The sequence below is a fragment of the Ochlerotatus camptorhynchus genome, unplaced genomic scaffold (assembly GCF_037179485.1).
Source record: "Ochlerotatus camptorhynchus isolate MF236.1 unplaced genomic scaffold, CSIRO-AGI_Acam_v1.1 ptg000767l, whole genome shotgun sequence".
NCBI classification, from domain to species: Eukaryota; Metazoa; Arthropoda; class Insecta; order Diptera; family Culicidae; genus Ochlerotatus; species Ochlerotatus camptorhynchus.
Genome location: NW_027041234.1, coordinates 1,074,212 through 1,095,436, shown reverse-complemented (window position 1 = coordinate 1,095,436; position 21,225 = coordinate 1,074,212). Strand labels below are relative to the sequence as shown.

General features: G+C 42.3%; 1 protein-coding gene across 1 annotated transcript in view; it reads left to right on the top strand.

Annotated features, from left to right (window-relative positions):
* LOC135714959 (uncharacterized) overlaps positions 1-21,225 on the top strand; it is a 64,291-nt gene extending 43,066 nt beyond the window's left edge. Inside the window, exons 2-4 of the mRNA XM_065238363.1 lie at positions 19,764-20,575; positions 20,644-20,790; positions 21,133-21,225. Of these exons, the coding sequence (XP_065094435.1) occupies positions 19,764-20,575; positions 20,644-20,790; positions 21,133-21,225 (1,052 nt within the window). The remainder of the gene's footprint in view (positions 1-19,763; positions 20,576-20,643; positions 20,791-21,132) is intronic.

Genomic DNA, 21,225 nt, shown 5'->3' with positions numbered 1-21,225 from the left:
TAAGATTTTTATGAACCCCCCTCCCCCCATCATAAGAGATCGTAAGAAATTTGAAACCCCACCCCTCCCCCCTAAATGCTTACGTAATTATTGAATGGTCAAGTATGTGACAGCATTTCCCACTTTTTCTTAAACTGGAAGCCGCTATCTTGGATTCATAAATGGCGTCGCATATCAATTTTCGATCTCTAGACGTCACCCCGATTCAAAAAGTACCCATATTGATGGGTACCATGATAATTTTTAACCATGATAATTTTTACAACCACGTGCACAGATCTACGCTTAAATGAACCGAGTGAACAATCACCAAAAGTCATAAAAACTGCGCGAATTTGGATCGAACAGCTTCGCTTCAATGCAAAAGTAAGTTCATTTGACAATGAAAGAAGAAATGAACACGAGTCAAGCCAAAACAAACAGCTGGAGATCTGCTCGAAGAGAAGACAGAATGACTTTCAATTGAAAGTGATGGTTGAGAGCTACATCGTCACTTGAAGACTTTTGATTGAAAGTGATTTTTTGGGGCCCTGATCATAAGACATCAGTGACTTGAATCATTAATAATTTTTGTTCCTTACATTTGATCGAAAAGTGGTCTTGAACAAAGTTGTAACTGAAAAAAAATTCAATAAGCTCAGTTATCATTTTCTAAAGTAAAGTAAACTGGTGAATTTTGAGATAAAAATGAACTGAAACTATGGCTTCCCCATAGTAATTTCCATATAAACTTCAAGTGGTTTGTGTAAAGTCGGGTTCATACTAAAGGAGTTCAAACTTTGGGAGGATAATCAGGACCCGATTTGGAACCGTTTGTGAAGCGAAAATTTCAAATTTTGAATCAGTCTTGTTACGTTTGCAACCGCACGACGAACCCCTTGAAGAAATGTGTGATATTCTTGTGTGTTTGTTTGTCGTTGTTCGGACACGCCCGTGCTGTCAATGATCACAGTCATAATAGATCAGTGAAAGCAAGCGACGGCACGGGCGCATTGCAAGAGCAAATCGCACTGTTGGCTGTTCCAATGCGAGAAAATACCGAAGTTGTAAGTACTGCACAGATAAAAACTCTTAATTTTAATAGTGATGTAAATATTCATTCACGTAAACTTGTGTTTCATTTCACGCAACCGAGCAACTTGTAAACAATGTTGTTTCCAACAATAGGCTTTTGTATACAATATTTGCTACATTGCATGAAATGAGCTTTACATGACATATCTAATCTAACCTAATCTAATCTAATCTAATCTAATCTAATCTAATCTAACACCAACTCAGCCAGTTCATGAAAGCATCCTGGAAAACGATAGATATACCTCCATCCTTTTTCTTGTCTATTTGGTATATTTTGTACATCAGAGATGCGTAAAATATAGCAAAACGGCCAGGCCTCCTGTGCAGCATTTAAGGAGCAAGATGATTCAGAAACATCGGGCCTGTTTAAATCAAAGATTTAAACACGATGCTGCAGAATCCAATAAATGGATGAAACGTGGACATCTCGTACGTTCCGTTGTTATAAACGATTGGTCGTTGGGAGCATCTAATCTAAAAAAGTTAAATGATGCTCCATTTTCCTCGAGTGGTTGGGACATGAGCACTAACTCTTGTCTTCGCCCTATATGGCTTATGGTTATAGCGCCATTACTCGCTTTCTGAAAAGAAAAAAATTGAATAAAAGGCCGGAACCCTACACACTTAGAAAAAATCGTGTAAATTTAGGTGCTCTGAGACTGACATATACGAGCGTCAATTTTGACATAAAATTGAGTCATAATAGACGCGAAATTCAGCTCAACCAAACGGTCTTTTCGTCGAGTAACGAACTTTTCAATCTCGGAGCACTTAATTTTACATGACATGTTTGTTTACGTCTCATCCTTTATGTCAAAGATGGATTCCGTCACGTGTAAAATTAGGTATTTCTAAGTGTGTAGTTCTATCTTTCCTTGTGTAAAAACTGATAAAAAACGGGTATCTAATCAATCTACAGGAAAAGTTCGCTAAAACTCACAATGACTCTCGATCTTTTCCTTTTGTGTGTTTCATAAAACCTTGCAAAATTTTTCAACGCTGAACACAAACAGGTGAGAGCTAGATTTCAGTAGAGAGTAATAGAATGAAAATATATTATAAATTTAAGAACATATAAATGAAAATAAAGGGAAGATCTCAGCAAGTTTCATTAATTTGGTACTCTTACTAGCCTGATGAACTACTGTTGAACCAAAGGCATTTCCAAGACTTTTCTGGGTTATTTCCAAACTAATTCAAAAATTCTGCAGGCTAATCATGATCACAAAAATTGAACTTTAAGGTACAAAACATCAAACGTCTAAAACCAGAAAAAAAAAACACTAGGACGACTCTCTTGCCGAATGAACCAATTGGAAAATCTATGTTGGAACTTGGCCATACCCTCTCGTTCCCAACCTTTGACAATAGCGCACTCAACATTTGATTTCTCATCAAAATACAGCACGAAAGCGGCTCTTAAAAATGATGTCTAAGACAAAGTTGTAGAAACCGAAACAGGTGAATATATAAACAGGAACGAGCTCACCAAATGAACGATGGTTTGCCCGTGAAGCAAATACTTGGAAGACTGTTGCATCTCCTAGTTCTAGCTCAACACATCAACCCATTCCATTGGATCTTCAAAGAAACTCTTGCACAATCCGCCTCCAATGCAATCAGAATCATCGGGCCAACTTGCCAACTTGCCAATCGCCTAATAACAGTTCTGACGAAAAGGATGCTGATAAATATCACTTTGAAATGCATTTCACCCGATCACTTGCACTTGCTTTGCACTAAAGTTCTTTTCTAGAACTATTTTATCGAGTGGCACATTGTTTCGAGCTAGAACGCGATGAAAAAATCAATGACAGAGAAAATTAAGCCTAAAATTTGACAACCGTAAATTTTTCACGTCCTTATAGAAACCATACCTCAGAGCTTTACATGACATATAATGTAAACTTATATGATATGCATCATACTGAACAGAAATTTACACTACTTTTTCGAACTGTGTGTAATATATTGTATTTTGATATGTATTTTAATTATATAAATATTACAGCTTTGTAGCATGTGTCAAATATTGCAATTGTGCGTTTTATTTGCTCTGCTGAAAGATCGGTGCCCACCGCCATTGTTTTCTACAAGTCTAATGGTCAACTTATTTCATTCTCTGCGGTAGGATGTTAGGAAATGCAACTAACATTGAACGTAATATATTGTTGGTTTGCGTGTAGCTTGTAATTCTATTCAAAACTACAAAACTACTGATGAATTCTATTCAATAATCCCCCCTTGAAATTCCTTAAACTTTCAAAACATTAAAAAATTCTTAAAACTTATTTTGATATCGAATCAAGGGGGAACGAACGCGTTTTTCTCCTATGTCCCCTCTGAATAAGCCAATCAATTAAATGACAATGTAATGAACTTCGTGGAAAATTTTTAAGGAGAAACTCTCTGTATATGTCCCTTAGGCTTGACGCCATTGGCATAAGAAATTTTCACCTCCCTCTCACTACGTGCCTGCACCGTAAGCAATCGATTCAATCAATACACAAAGTCAACAACAATTGTAACAATATCGTAGAAAATCGAAAAAAATGCATAGTCCTGGTTTGCGAAGTTCAAGAATCTAAAGAAAGACCAATGTCTAGGATACTTTATTTAGTCGGGCTACATGAATTTTTCCACAAGAAATGGAATAAATTTTCTTTAGATATTCAGAGAAATTATAGGATGATGCCCACACACTAGCTCGCCACTCAGAAAACGGCATTCTACTAGCATCCGGCCATCATCCTAATATGGCAACACCACTCCCGCATGTCCGTTCATCTGCGGTTCTCCCAGTACGGGGGTACTCGTCCTTTCGCACCACAGTCGTTGTTGAACACGAGCCCCCGGAGTAGTGGCATACCGCAACACTACGCACTCATCGCCATCATCGTCCTCATCGAGCTCTATAGTGAGTGCTGCAGCACTTCTCTTATAATTCGTTATATGAACGGTGGCAGGGGCAGCTGCTAATATCGGAACCGAATCAGCCCTACGACGGAACGGATACACGTATAGGCACGTATAGCACTGGATCCGGTTGGTGGTGTTCGGTGTTGGGAATTTCGGAATTGATTTTCCTCACAACTGACTGCAATGCAATATGGCTATTCGCTTCCCGAGCAGTGTGGATAAATGAAGCGAGACTCGGGCAAGGGCATATAATTGAAACCAATATAACTATTAAAACGGACCGTTAGTGGTAGACTAAAGGGAGATCGAGGATCCATTTAGGATAGCAGGCCATTGTAGCACACAATGTAGTTGCTGTTGAGTAATTATCATCAGATTTGTGAACAACACTGCACAAGGAAGTGGATGGAAATAAGATGTGAAATATTCCTAAGCTAGACTTACCAGTTTGTAGCAGTGTCCATTACATATTTTCCAGCCAAACGCTTAGCCATGTATCAGTAATTTGTCGTATCGCATACTCAGGCGATAAGAACGCTGGCTCACATGCAGCATAAACGAGCACTGCATGATAGTCTCAATCTTCTAAGCACGAACTGTTTTCATTTCATCTGTCCAAGATCTCACCCGGAGATGTGAAGAACAATTACCCCGTTCCCCTAGTCCGGATTGCGACTGCTATTGCTTTCTGAAGGAACTGATACTATAATTTTCAGCAACTATTTGCACGAAGATTTAGATCCCAAGAGCGCAAAACCAGCTTTTCCCTTCCGGGTTGAAGAGATTATGTCATAAAAGCAATGTTGAGAAAGTGAGAAAACAAATGAAGCTTTCCTGAGAAGTCCATCCGTCTAGATTTGCATCTTCCTTTATTTATTCAACTTCTTAGGGTAGGTCCTCAGACCGACACGATTCCCTCCAACCGAGATGTACAATCTGATACCCGGAGGATGTTCCGAGGGGTAAACAAATGCTACACACACACACACAAACAAACAGAAACCATCACGAATGGATGCGTGTTCGGGGGTGTGAAATGTTGGTACATACCATCATATGTCACACCATATACATTCAGCTGGTTGGGACAGAAATCTGTTGGTTCTCGCATCAGTGCAAGCAAACTTTCGGCCATAAGGGCAATCATCAATCACCCGGTTCCGGTTTCTCCGATTCTACTGCATATGTGTGATAAGTGTGTATGATGGCGAAGAAAGCTTTCATTGACTGCTAGCCCAGTGCTGCAAATCCTTATCCTACTACAATCCCATCTTTTAACGGAAGGCATGCTGCTTCCAGTTTGGCGAATGTGAGCAAGACAAATACGGTTGATGGAGAAGGCAAATACCGCACAACTCAACAACAACAACAACAACAACAACCGGTAGTGAAGCGTAAAATAGATAAGGGAAATAAATATTCATACCTGATTATCATATAAATAAATACATAAATTCATCAAAACAGATTCTCACTGACCGGCTTTCATAGCCATTTGTAGTTTGGCATATGGAGTAGCAGGTGAAGCTGATCCAATGAATGGATATCATTGGTGCTGCCATTAGAGTAGCATAAACGGAGCGTAGCTTAGTGCAAAGGTACGTCTCAGATGGGAAGATAAATCTCCTGCTGTAAATCGATCACCTGCATTTGGCAATCATCAAAGATGCAAATGACGGATTCTACGCGAACTCGACCAGTGGTTGGCACCACCTTTTCAGTTTTCAATGAAACATTGTGAGTGTAAATATTTTGTCTGCTTAAGCAACTATTTTCCTTGAAAAAATTAAGACAGCCATTTGAAGGGGGTGGAAATTCAATTTATTTTTTAATTTTTTCATCAGAAAACTTTATCTCAAAAATGATAAGACCTACAAAAATGTTGTCCACTGGTGATTTGTAGAGATTAACGTAAGCATTTATAAGAAAAACGATTAAAACATAAATACGTAGGATTACGAAAGGTAGCTTTGATGTCACAGCAAAAGTATTGTTAATAGAAAAATGGTTTCTTAACTCGGTATCAGTGAAAAACTACCAGGGACAACCGTATGGGGTTGTACGCAATGGTGACGTAGGACTACGTGGTCTTATATAATAAATCTTATTTGTTAACTGCAGAAGGAGCTTTTGTTTTGTATATGAATAGGAATTTGAGCGGGGTTCTCTCTGTTTCTACTCTATAGTATGACGCGCTTGACATAGATGGCCCACAGCAACTCACGAAGAGCTACTGATTCCGATCAATAGCGGTGCGGCTTCTTCCTCCTTCTATGGATGCTTATGTGGGCTGCAGCTCGCTGCTTGCAGACAGCCTTTCGTTGTGTACTGAAGAACACCACCACTCACCACGCGGTTATTGAATAAACCGAATGGAATTCAACTTTGAAATCTCTGTTAGGGAAATCGCTTTTCGGAGGCAATCGGTGATAATTTTAATTATCATTCGTGCAATTTTCAATAGTTACGTTTTGAATTAAGTTTGATAAAGTTTTAAATTTAACAGACGTAAAGAAATATTTCTGATCGATTGGTGATAAAATTATTGAAATTGGTCCAGGGGCAGCTGAGTTATTAACGTTCAAAATCTTTCATAATTTTGTTACATCTTCCATTTTCGGTTTTCACAAAGTGTTCCCCCATATAGAAATCACAAACGTATTCCTACGTCAAAAGTTCGATAGGTTGAAATTCGGGAGCAATTTGAGAGTTCTGTTTTTGAGGTGCTCTGTCGGTTTCCTGGACGATACGTCTTGGATACAAGCTCTTACTTGAACTCTTTAGCTTTTATCAGTCATTTGTGGTCCTGAAAGGACCAATGGGTTGGAAGCTTGGAAGCCAATTTCTGTGTTCTTGGAGATGATAGTGGTGCGGAAATGAAACTAGTATTAAGAAAAACACATTAATCACAGAAACTGAGCATACCGGACGGTTCCTACGTTAATGCTTTTTGAAGCAGATTTTAAGCCCCTTCTGTTAAGATAATTCGGCTAGATTTTTAGACACCGGATCATTTTTTTTTTTACTTTATTAGAGAGATTTTTAGCCGTTGGCTAGTTCATCTTTATAAAATAGGAGGCCCTAGAGAGGGGTTCTGCCTGCAAATTTTGTTACGGAGTTGGCTTACATGTACTGAAATAGAAACAATTAAAACAGATTCCAGTAAAAAGACTAACAATACAGGCAACGAGAAAAAAAAAACAATCTGGTACATCAAAGTTATGTAGGGTTTTGAAAGAGATCGGACCTCCACAGTAGGAGAACTAATTCCCAGTGCGGTATAGATGTATCGTCAGCCAAAAGAAAGTTAAAAGGACCTAAATGTTGTTATAAAGCCCAGCGTCCTTGAGGAAATAAATAACCATCGCTAAAGTGGAAGGTTCGTCACCCTCCTGTTGGGAAGTGCGTACTACTCCCGTAGTTGTTGGTATTGCGGACACAGACATAGGATGTGTTCCACCGATGCAGTGGTTCCGCAAACGTAGCACATTCTGTGGAACTGCGTCCCATCAAAACAATGTGAGATCCTTGTATGGCCTGTCCTAAGACGAGAAACCACCTTCTGGTCCCGTAGTTTCGAAATATCTGTCCACTTGCCCGTCGTTCCTTTGATTCTTCGGATGAAGAGGGATTGGGATTGGCACCACTCTGCTTCCCAGGCTTCCCACATTTTGCTGACTATCCATCGCTTTATTTCCTGTGGTGGCACTTCGTCGGTGTAACGGGGGCCAGCTGGTCCAGACCCTGCCAGACTGTCGGCTTCTCTGTTTCCTGGGATACCGCAGTGCCCAGGGGTCCATTAAAACACCGTGGTGTGGAGGTGTGGCCTCCACAATACCCTGTATCCAGGGGTGAGTCATGGTCTCCGATCTAAAGGCTTGTATCACGCTGTACGAATCGGAAAGTAGCAGTATGGGCCGAATACCGAGCATTGTGGCGGTAGGCTGCTACTCATCGGTGCTGAAATTCCTGCTACTCCAATTCCGACCCCGGCTCGGGAAAGCGATCCGTCCGTATATATGTGGGCATGAGTTGGGTAGTCCGAACCTAGCAGTTCGGCTACTGTTCTCCTCAGCGCTGCAGAGTTATCTCCAGCCTTGAACCTGCTCTTTATCCGACTCTCGATTTTTGGTGGAGGTATGCGCCAACTTTTGTCTCCGTACCGGTAGTTACGATAAGTACATCATCACGAAAAGTACACGAAAATGTAAACATTTTTCGGCAGTCCTCCTAAAACTCCGTTCATGGCCACAAGGAAGAGGGTAACGGCGATAACTGAACCTTGTGGGACGCCCGTCTCTTCTCTGGGACCTCGTGTTGCCAACTGCGACTCTGAAAGAACGATCGGTCAGGAAATTTTTGATGAAGTGGACCATGGGTCCACACAGCCCCCAGTTGACAAGCTGCTCTAAGACGAGGGGCGTCCATGTCCTGTTGAAGGCCTTCGATATATCCAGCCAGTCGATCTCGGTGTGGAGACCACTATCGTTGGCACTCTTGAGGACCTCCCCTAATGTTGCGAAATAAGTTGACGTTCCTTACCCTCGATGGTCTAACAGGTTTTCGGCTTCAAGGAAATGCTTTAGCCTCCTGTTGACCATTCGCTCCAGGGCCTTGGCCATACAGCATGTCAAGGCAATTGGCCGGAACTTGCTAGCTTCACGGGTTGTTTCATTGGCTTTTGGGATGGGAATGACTAGGCTCTCTTTCCACGACGCTGGATATGAGTTGGTGAGCCAGAGCTTGTTGAAAAGCTCCAGTATCCGTAGCTGGCCAGGTGTTGGTAACCTCTTGAATAGAGGACTTTCCGTTGCTGCAGCGGAGGGCATGCTGCAATTCCTGCCAGGAGAATGCCTGGTTGATGTCCGAGTTCCCAGCGTCAGAAGAAACAGAGAAACTAGCAATGGATAACGTCGAAGGCTTAGCTTTCCGCTTGAACTCGTCTTCGTATTTCTCGATGGCTGCGAGATCGGCTAAGTACGAGCCGTCGTTCGTTACAATTGCAGGGTCTGAAACCGCTTCACCGTTAATATGTACGTGGAGCGGTGTCATGCGCCGTTTCCCACTGAGGGCGTTGACTTGCCTTCATAGGTCGGCCGAAGACTGTGACGAATTCATTCCTTCCAGAAAGTCCATCCAGCTGGTTCGTTTGGCGACACGGATTTCTTGCCGGCACAGATTGTGCGAGGCGCTTTACACGACGAAGTGTTTTACGCCGGGCTTTAACTCGTATTTTCATTCCACCAACCACTAGATCCCGGGTCAGGCTGAGCTGAGAAACCGTTTATCTGGCCCTCATCTCAACATGATACTATTCCTACAATCTGTTGGAGAAGATGTTTGGTTCGAGTAGATGTTTTTTTTTTCAGGCAATGAGATTGCAGTCCAAAGTAAAAATCAGTTCGTCATAAAGATGCAAGTTGTCTTTTCTTCCACTATACTTCTGATAAAAATGTTAATGAGCATTAAGAGTAAAAGTGTATTTCATCGAATTGTTATATCTTGAAACAACAATTTACACATGTTTCAAGGATGAATAATCAACATCTAGTTAAAACACTTACTTAAAGACGTTGGTTTTCTTTGTTATAAGAAAAATTAATCGATATTTCGATTTATCAATTATTTCATGTCGATTAATCGATATCGATTACTATCAATAAAAAAAAGTAATCGATTAGTAAATAAATGGGAAAATTGGACATCACTAGTACCGTCTGGCATGCTTAGTACTCGGTATAAATATTCGGCGACTGTGTTAGGGAAACCACTTTTCCCATCACGGAAACGCCTCGTTTTCTGATGACAAAAAGACGCATTTTCGTGCACAAAACGCACGGAATTTTTGCCTTATTCAATCAATAATAAAAACAAAACTAAAATTGATTGGAGGAATTTCTTTGCTAATTTTTAAAAATCGCGAAACATTCGCGATCAACCATATGAATTCGAGTTTTTTTTTTTGGCTTTTTCTAGCGCCCTGGAGAAAACCTCATCTTGATTCGAAGTGTTTCTGGTTAATTGACAAGGTCATGTGGTATTCGGTCATTGCGAGAATTTGTATGAACCACTTCAACTTGACGCATTTGACCACAAACGTTTTGATGCTGGGTACATTATCTTCCTCCTTCATCGGCAAATGGACCGCTCAGTGGGCTGCAGCTCGTACTTGCGGGCAGCCTTTCGTCGTGTACTGGAGAAAAATGTACAACGCCACGTGCCAAAAGTACTGCTACTGCTGCTGCTGATGATGATGACCACTGTACACCACCTCTCACCACATGTCGTTATTGAATAAACACCGTTCGGTGAGCCCGGAGTGAATACGATTTTGAAATCTGTGTTAGGGAAAGCGCTTTTCGCATTCAATCGGTGATAATTTCCATTATTATAGCAACAGTTGGACATCCATGCGATTTTCAATAGTGACCTTTTGAAAATTGATAAAGTGTTCATTTTAGCAGATTTGTGGATGACATTCCGATCGATTGCCTTGTTTAGAATTAATATCCATCCACTATTGACAGAGTTATAAGTGGTCAAATCCTGACCACTTTCCGTAACGGGGCATATTTTGGTTTTTTGAAATTGCACGCCCAATATGTTTCCGAATGACGTCAAAATATTAAAATGATTTTTCTCGCAAAAGTCATCTTTGAAAATTATGATTTTTTTTATAAAAGGACAGATTAATTAACAACAAGTCGTTCATGCACTGACAGAAATCAACGGACGGTTTTCAATAATTATAAAGTCACCAAGGGAATAACCTTGTAGTGCCCCAAGGAAGTGTATTAGGGCTCCTTTTATGTATGATGTATTTTAATGACATGCGAAGTGTTTAACGATTTTACGACATCAATCTCTATGCAGATGATACTGTGTTATTCATAGCATCTAAGATTAAGTAGTTGCCATCTCAAAATTGAATGAAGATTTGCAATCTCTAAGAAGATGGTGGAAGTGTAAGCACAAGTAAAACTAAATTCATTGTAATTTCGCGGAATCGAGTAAATGATTACGTCTTTGTTGTAATTGATGGAGAGACTTTTGATCACTATTGGGAGATTCAGTATCTTGGGTCGGAAGATGACTGATGATAAACTTAAGTTCAACGCTCACATTGACAATGTCTTCAAGAAATTTGCTTTTTGCCGAGAAATATGGAATTCTATTTACACTACGAACAATATACCTACGGTAAAATGTGTAACAGCAAATTGGCAATGTTTTAAAATCATTGCTCAGCATTTTATCAAAAGAGTTTAACTAAGACCGAATACATCTTTAAAGTATATACGCACTTAGAAAAAATCATGTAAATTTAGGTGCCCTGAGACTGACATATAGGGGCGTCAATTTTGACATAAAATTTAGTCATAATAGACGCGCAATTCAGCTCAATCAAACGTACTTTTCGTCGAGTACCGAACTTTTCAGTCTCGGAGCACCTAATTTTACATGACATGTTTGTTTACGTCTCATTCTTTATGTCAAAGATGGATTCCGTCACGTGTAAAATTAGGTATTTCTAAGTGTGTAGTTTCAAATGGCACCAATATATTTGAAATTTGTCAATAAATGGCAGAACTATGATTTTTACAAACATTGCAAGTTTTCCGTTACACATTTTACCGGAACCATAGTGTTCGGTGCGTTGAAATAACTTCAAGAAAACTTCTGGCAAGGCTTCGAAAAGTTCTGATAACTTCAGTGCAGTTCCATGAAAATCCCCAAATTGTGGAAACTCATGGAAAAATTTCTAAAACGTATGGAAAATTTCGAGGATTTCAAAAAATGGCTTTACAGATGTTTCAATGAAGTTGAAGTTCGGGGAATTTCAAGAAAATTTTGAAAACGTTATGTTAGTTCCATTAACATGGCTTTTCTTTTTTTTTTAATTGCGGGAGCCTAGAAGAAGTTCTGAGCATTTCAAGAATTTGAAAGTTCAGCGTAGTTCTGAGAACTTAAAGAACATCCAGAACTACGGGGATGTTTTAAAAACCTATTTCAAGAAGCAACCCAATAAATTCAGGATAGTTTCTGTGACTTTACAGAGGTTTCCATAAATTCAAATGATTTTAAAGATTTTAAGGGAAGTAACGGGGCAGCTATGAAACTTACAAAGTCGTTGAATATCAGGAAAATTGCGAGAATTTCAGGAAAGATTCCAGTTATAAGGCTGGTAAATAGCGAGAAATATCAAGAAGTTTAAACATTAAAGATATTCCAGAGAACATCAGAGAAGCTTATAAAAACTAGGAATAAAGTGAATTTCATTACTCAAGTCTTTTGTAGAAAGTTGTGGTGGCCCTGAAAATAGTGATGGTTTGGGTGGTCTTATATAACAGTGTAGTGTACAACAAAACGAACAAATTTGTTTTCCAGCTGGTAGTCAAACGATGACTGCAGTCAAACTTTCTACGTTTCCCTTACTTAAGCATTTAGATTTGCATTCTATGCCCCACACGAATCTTATAACACTGGTGAATTGATTGACACACAAATCATCAAAATCCATTGATTATTGACCAATTTATTAGCATTTAAAGTCTGACCAATTTTCGTTGCATTTCACTGAATTGGTACCCCTCCCGAAAGACGTAGTCCTACGTCAAAATGGCGGGAAATCCTGTCAGGGGTGGGGCTTAGCAAGTAGTTTTTGTACAGAATATGTTAGAAAGGAGGGACTTCGGATGTATTTTTTGGCAGAATACGTAAAGAAGGAGAGACGTAGGATTTTAACCTATATGCATATACCGTGCATCATAGAAAAATAAGCTCTATCTACTGTCTATCTACTGTCTATCTACTGTCTATCTACTATCTACTATTTCACCGAACACACATTTTTCATGTCCATATGTTATATTCATAGAAAAACACGGCATACATTAAGGCGCAGTGCAAAAATGACATGAATAGGTCCAACCAAAAACGGCGCCGGTGGTGTAGTGGTAAGCGTGATTACCTCTCACCCCAGCAGGCCTGGGTTCCTCTTATTTTCACTTCAAAGCTTATACTAAACTTTTTAAATCGGTTTATATATGAATTCTGGCCACGGAATTGGATTTCTCGGAAAGTTTAAGCACGATTTCTTATAAATCTGTGTGCATACTAGCCAATTTGAGGACCAAAAACAGTTTTTTTTATTTGTATCCCTTGAAAATATACTAATTTCGAACAAAACCGTAAATTTCATGAATAATTATGGAGACGCACGGTGCTGCTTGGAAAACTCCATCATGAGAGATGCCTTGATAACTTTCTGATCGGTCATGACCAACGTACCTAACTGGAATTCACTTTCTTATAGAATTCACCAGTGATTTAAATAAAAATTAATATTATTTTAAAAATTCCTTTTTTTTATGATACATTAGAGAAAACCTGATCAAATTATCAGATATCTTTAAGAAATGAATATAAATATAATAATGCACTATAATGTATCGCACGATGAATTCCATTTTCCGGGAGTACCATGAACATCTGAAAGAGGCCATTGTGGTCATTGGGTATGTCCACCATTGATCTTATAGTAAAAATCTAATGTGATTTGAGGTGGCGCATAATGAATTGTTGATATACCAATTTTGCGAATTCCCCAGAGGAATCTGGAATTCACATTTTTGTTCATATCTTCGGAACCATTATTCCGATCGGGAAAAACATCAATAGCGATCGATGGGGATCTGAAACACATCTACTGAAACTTGTTCCACTCAAATTGGTCCAGCCAATTCTGCAAAAATTGAGTGAGTTACACTCATACGACCTTACATACATACATACATACATACATACATACGTACATACATACATAGAGCGACCTCGTCGGGAGCGAAGTAAGGGCGATGCTCTGATCGTCGAAGCTAAGGACAAAACGTCGTATGCAGCACTCCTCCGGAAGGTTCGAGAGGATCCGGAGTTGAAGCAACTAGGAGAGAACGTGGTGAAAACCAGGCGAACCCAGAAAGGCGAGATCCTCTTTGAGCTGAAGAAGGATCCTGCTATCAAGAGCTCAGCCTTCAAGGAGCTCGTCGAAAAGTATCTTGGCGAAGGGGCGAGCGTAAGAGCTCTATCCCAGGAGACAGTGGTCGAGTGCAGGGACCTGGACGAGATCACCACAGAAGAGGAGCTAAGAAGTGCGTTGAGAGTGCACTGCGATCTGGGAGATATCCCGATGTCAATCCGCATGAGGAAGGCGTACGGTGGCATGCAAACGGCGGCTATACGGCTTTCGACAGTTGCAGCGAATAAGCTGTTGGAGACGGGCAAGGTCAAGGTTGGCTGGTCATTGTGCTCGCTGAAAGCCACTCCTCCGGTTTACCAAGCAACTGGAGCGATGTATCAAGTGCATGGGATTCGGTCACCAGGCGAGGAACTGCAATGGCCCTGACAGATCAGATCTGTGCAGGAAATGCGGAGAGAAAGGCCATATTGCAAAAGGCTGCACGAAGCAACCGAGGTGTATGGTCTGCAAAAAAGAGGACGGTAACGATCATACGACGGGAGGCTTCAAATGCCTAGCATACAAAAAGGCGATGGCAGGCCAACAGTAATGGAGGTAACCCAAATAAACCTGAATCATTGCGACATTGCTCAGCAACTGTTGTGGCAGTCGACAACATAAACAAAGTGCGACGTTGCAACCATTACGGAACCGTATCGAGTCCCTCCCGATAACGGTAACTGGGTGGCGGATAGAGCTGGGATGGCTGCTATACAAGTTATGGGCAGATACCCCATTCAAGAGATGGTTGCGAGCTCATACGAAGGTTTCGTGATCGCCAAAATCAACGGGATCTTCATGTGTAGTTGTTACGCACCCCCCAGATGGACGCTGGAGAAGTTCCATGAGATGCTGGATGGACTTACCGAAGAGCTGATCGGACGACGACCGGTAGTCATCGGAGGAGACTTCAATGCTTGGGCAGTGGAGTGGGGAAGCAGATGTTCCAATACAAGAGGGCACAGTCTGCTGGAAGCTCTGGCAGAACTGGAAGTTATGCTGGCCAATAATGGCACCAGCAGCACTTTTCGCAGATATGGCCGGGAATCCATTATCGACGTTACTTTCTGCAGTTCGTCGCTGATGGCAAACATGGATTGGAGAGTGTGCGATGGATATACCCATAGCAACCATCAGGCGATACGATATGGCATCGGTCAACGGAATAATCCGAATAATCATGTTTTACATGTAAACAAAGCAAATGGTGCTTACATGCTAAAAAATAAATACACACAAGTTTATGAGTAGCAACGCATCAAATGTATATAAATACTGTTCTGCTTAGAGTACCTTTGGAACTGTTTACACGCTCATATTTCCATTATAGCAATTCTCTTGGAAATAATGTCAGAAGTAGGGTTGCTTACCGGTAATTTAGGTACTGTTCGTATTTTTATTTTAAATTCAAATCAAAAAAATTATAGTAACCGTCCAAATGTGGTTTAAAGTGAGTGGGAGTCATAGATAAAATAAACTATGTCAAATGGATCTGTTTTGTATCGAATTCTGAAGCTCACGGACTTCATCACCAACCCGATTTTCAAATTTACCTTGGAGGGGCGACATCCCCGAGATAAACTGTACGCTCGAGAAAGCTCTATGTTCGGCATATTAAATATTTCAATCATCTAAATCTTAAGATATAATTTTTGCTATCCAGAACTTCGAATAAGAGTCGGTTAACGCAATACAGATCCCATTGAGATCACTAGCCTCTTCCCAGCAACTCCTATCCCTACCTCCCCGTGGTACCGGCCGGAACTGTGAGCAACCTTAGGGAAGATCGGGTAACCAACCCCGGTGGGAACTTTGGTCATAGGCTGACAGGGAAGGGGGGGGGGGGTTTGCTTCGGCAAGCCTGAGCGTCTGTTCTCCAGGAGGAGCGGCTCACAACAGCGTCTGTTCCCATGTTAGGGGCGGCTGATCTACGTCCGAGTGCCAGTGAAGGACTCTAAGCACAACTGTACACCCTGGTCCTCCGGAAAGTTAGGGGGCCCTGCGAGCCAGCCGTAAAAAAGCATTGCAACGGAAAATCAGCAACAGAGGAATACGAACCGAGACCAATGGCAACGACCCCAGCGACGAAATAGGACTTGCGATTGGAAACTTGGCACGTGGAACTGTCGATCTCTCAATTTCATCGGGAGCACCCGAATACTCGTCAATCTACTGAAGGACCGCGGATTCGGCATCGTAGCGCTGCAGGAGGTGTGTTGAACAGGATCCATGGTGCGAACGTTCAGAGGTAATCATACCATCTACCAGAGTTGCGGCAACTCACACGAGCTGGGCACAGCTTTCATCGTGATGGGCGTAATGCAGAAGCGCGTGATCGGTTGGTGGCCAATCGACGAAAGAATGTGCAGGTTGAGGATCAAGGGCCTATTCTTCAACTTTAGCATAATCAACGTGCACAGCCATCACTCCGGAAGCACTGATGATGACAAGGACGCATTTTACGCGCAGCTCGACCGCGAGTACGATCGCTGCCCAAGCCACGACGTCAAGATCATCATAGGAGACCTAAACGCTCAGGTAGGCCAGGAGGAGGAATTCAGACCGACGATCGGAAAGTTCAGCGCCCACCAGCTGACGAACGGGAACGGCCTACGACTCATCGATTTCGCCGCCTCCAAGAACATGGCCATACGTAGCACCTTTTTCCAACACAGCCTCCCTTATCGTTACACCTGGAGATCACCACAGCAGACGGAATCGCGAATCGACCACGTTCTGATTGATGGACGGCACTTCTCCGACATTATCGACGTCAGGACCTATCGTGGCGCTAACATTGACTCTAACTACTACCTGGTGATGGTCAAACTGCGCCCAAAACTTTCCATCATCATCAATGTACGGTACCGACGCCCGCCACGGAACAACCTAGAGCGACTGAAGCAACCGGATGTCGCCTTAGCATACGCGCAGAATCTTGAGGTAGCATTGCCAGAGGAGGGCAAGCTCGATGTGCCCCCTCTAGAGGACTGCTGGAGTACAGTAAAAGCAGCCATCACCGACGCAGCCGAGAGCACCATCGGGTACGTGGAAAGAAGTCGACGGAATGAATGGTTCGACGAGGAGTTCAGAGCGATTTTGGAGGAGAAGAACGCAGCGCGGGCGGTAATGCTGAAGCATGGAACCCGACAGAACGTGGAACGGTATAAACAGTAGCGGAAACAGCAGACCCGCATCTTACGGGAGAAAAAACGCCGCCTGGAAGAAGCGGAGTGCGAGGAAATGGAACTGCTGTGCCGTTCCCAAGAAACACGGAAGTTCTACCAGAAGCTCAACGCATCCCGCAACGGCTTCGTGCCGCGAGCCGAAATGTGCAAGGATAAGGACGGGAGCCTCTTGACGGACGGACGTGAGGTGATTGAAAGGTGGAAGCAGCACTTCGAAGCGCACCTGAATGGCGAGGAGAACGTAGGCACGGGAGACCAGTGCAATGGAGGAAACGACTACGTCAGTGCAGCAGAGGACAGAACTGACCCAACTCCCACGCTGAGGGAAGTTAAGGACTCCATTCAGCAGCTCAAAAACAACAAAGCAGCTGGTAAGGATGGTATCGCAGTTGAACTCATCAAGAGGGGCCCAGAAAAGTTGGCCACCTGCCTGCACCGGATGATAGTCAGCATCTGGGAAACAGAACAGCTACCGGAGGAGTGGAAGGAGGGGATAATCTGCCCCATTCACAAGAAAGGCGACCATTTGGAATGGGAGAACTTCAGAGCGATCACCATTTTGAATACCGCCTACAAAGTGCTATCCCAGATCATCTTCCGTCGTCTATCACCTAAAATGACCGAGTTCGTGGAAAGTTATCAAGCCGGCTTCATTGACGACCGATCGACAACGGACCAGATTTTCACCGTACGGCAAATCCTCCAGAAATGCCGTGAATACCAGGTCCCAACGCATCATTTGTTCATCGACTTTAAGGCGGCATACGACAGTATCGACCGCACAGAGCTATGGAAAATCATGGACGAGAACGGCTTTCCTGGGAAGCTGATCAGACTGATCAAAGCAACGATGGACGGTGTGCAAAACTGCGTAAGGGTTTCGGTTGAACTATCCAGTTCATTCGAATCTCGCCGGGGACTGCGACAAGGTGACGGACTCTCATGCCTACTCTTCAACATTGCTCTAGAAGGTGTAATGCGGCGAGCCGGGCTCAACAGCCGGGGTACGATTTTCACGAAATCCGGTCAATTTGTGTGATTTGCGGACGACATGGACATTATCGCAAGAACATTTGGAACGGTGGCAGAACTTTACACCCGCCTGAAACACGAAGCAGCAAAGGTCGGACTGGTGGTGAGTGCGTCAAAAACAAAGTACATGCTAGTAGGCGGAACCGCACATGACAGGATTCGTCTAGGAAGTAATGTCATGATAGACCGGGATACTTTCGAGGTAGTGGAGGAATTCGTTTACCTTGGATCCTTAATGACGGCTGACAACAATGTGAGTCGTGAAATACGAAGGTGTGCCTACTACGGGCTCCAGAAGAAACTACGGTCAAAAAAGATTCACCCCCGCACCAAATATACCATGTACAGAACGCTAATAAGACCGGTGGTCCTCTATGGACACGAGACATGGACTATGCTCGAGGAGGACCTGCAAGCACTCGGAGTTTTCGAGCGATTTGTGCTAAGGACGATCTTCGGCGGTGTGCAGGAGAACGGTGAGTGGCGGCGAAGAATGAACCACGAGCTCGCTGCACTCTACGGCGAACCCAGCATCCAGAAGGTGGTCAAAGCCGGAAGGATGCGGTGGGCAGGGCATGTTGCAAGAATGCCGGACAACAACCCTGCAAAGTTGGTGTTCGCTACTGATCCGGTTGGCACAAGAAGGCGTGGAGCGCAGAGAGCACGATGGGCGGACCAGGTAGAGCGCGATCTAGCGAGCATTGGGCATGACCGATGATGGAGAGCGGCAGCCACAAACCGAGTATTGTGGCGTACTATTGTTGATTATGTCTTATCTTAAATGTTATATTGTACAAATAAATGTAACTTCGAATAAGCTTAGAATCGTGCATATTTTTATTAAAAGGAGAGCTAACAAAATTCCAAGCATTGATTACTCATCTCTTTTTGTACACGAAATCTTGACAAATTCGCGGTGTCTAAATTGCATTCATATTTTCACATAGTTATTTTTTTTTTAAATTCCTCCAAAAAACGTCGTTTTTAATTGTATTAAGGTTTAGGACTCTCCTCGTTCACTAAAACGTCATAGCAGCTATAATGATCAAACTTAGAATCGAAAAATTCTCCTTCAAATCTGTGATCTGAGTTTTAGATTCAATCAAGGTGTGACTTAAATATCTAGTGAAGTGGTGAAGTGAAGGTTAATCGTTTATGTTCGTTTGTAATTTTATTTAATTAAATTTTCGGTCAAACAATTTACTAAATTAGGAGGGGTAACTTTCGCTTCTTTAAAAATATTGATAAATGGACATGAGTGTTTATATATCATCCTACAAATGGTTGACAGTTAGGAGGTGACACTCAAATCATCCACCCCAGATGTCAGCAAGTGACGCTACGCCCCTGTATACCAACCCTAAGTAATGCAATAAATTTTAGCGGTCATTTTTACACCACCCTACTAAAGTGCACTGCTCTGTACCTGAATTCAATTAATCAAACTGATAGCTACTTAAATTTTGCAACACAATTGCAATTGCTTGATGATGCAATTGATCACAATCATCACATCAATTACACCACGGCAGTCATTCCATCCAAGGTTGCAACAGTTCCCATCACGATGTCGCTCAGAAAGGACCATTCGCGTTGGAGTTTCTACCTTCACCACTACTGTTCCATCTTCCTAGGGCTGTACCCGTACCAGTTCGATCCGGCACGGAACCATTTCCGCAGAAGCATGCCGGTGCTGATTTGTATAGTTACAGCAAAGTTCCTGTTCATCACAGCCAAAGCGTACTCTGCCACCAGCTTTGTGAGACATGTTTCCTCCATTTCCGGATCGCTGCTTCCTTTGATACTGTACTTTTTCATCGATAAGCTTGTGCTGGCCCACGAAGTCCTGCTCATAATCACTCAGCTGACCGATACCAAACGGTACCTTACGGTACTGAACGACAACCTAGTTCTGGAGGATCGCTTGAGGCAGCTGTTTCCGGAAGTGAAAACTAGCTCCTCTTGGTTATATACGAAAGTGATCCCGTTGAAGGTGGCTTTCATAGGCACATGTTGCGCCGTAGTCGGCAGCCAGTTGGATGAACCGCATGCGGCAGTTAATTTTTGCCTGTTCATGAGTGCATTCGTTTATAATGATCAATTTTTGATCTGGATGGAAAACGTCGAACGAGCTGTAGGCATGCTATGCCAGCACTTGGAAGCGGTTCAGATCCGGCTGCGTCATGTGATTACCAGCTATGACGAGCTGGATTATTGTGAGGATTTTCACCGGATAGCGGTGGCTCACCATAAGATCTATCAGCACTTTCGATCGGTCGTGGATTTATACTCAGCACAGATGCTCATAACGTTCCTGCTGATTGTAAATGCTCTTCTGCTGCTGGTAGGTTGATCTGTAATACTGAGTTCAAACAGTGGTTTGGATAATTTGGATCTTATTTCCGGACTCAGATGTTTATGGAATTTGGATTCATATACTTTTACGTGTATGATGCGTCAGCGCCGCTAAGGAATGACTTCAGAGGGGCAGCATTGATAGCGATAATGTGGTTGATTATTTTTCAAATGATAATACGTTGTTCGGGAGTCATTGAAATGGTAGGATTCATGTTGAGCAATTCACTACATTATTTCACATCAGTTAATTTCAATTCAAGCAAAGAAAACTCTTCAAAATGTCACAAAAACTATCGTTTCGAAAATTCAAAGATGATCGGCTACGTCAAATGGTATGTGTTATGAGAGCTGATTTAAATGTATGCTAAAAATTCGTACAACATTGTTCAGGTTTTGCTTTTAATGTTCCAAATGAAACATGAAAAAATGCAAGTGGAGTGTTGGAATATGATTGAAATTGACCAGCAGATAGTTCTGAGGGTTGGTACAGTAGTTGATAAACAGTTTTACATTAGTTCCATTGAATGAGTTTTCACTTCCCAGGTAGTCACCTTTATCACCAAGTACTTGGTACTGCTCATCCAGTTCCACCTGCAGAGCAGATGCTCTACAGCTATGGGTCCATTTTGGAAATAA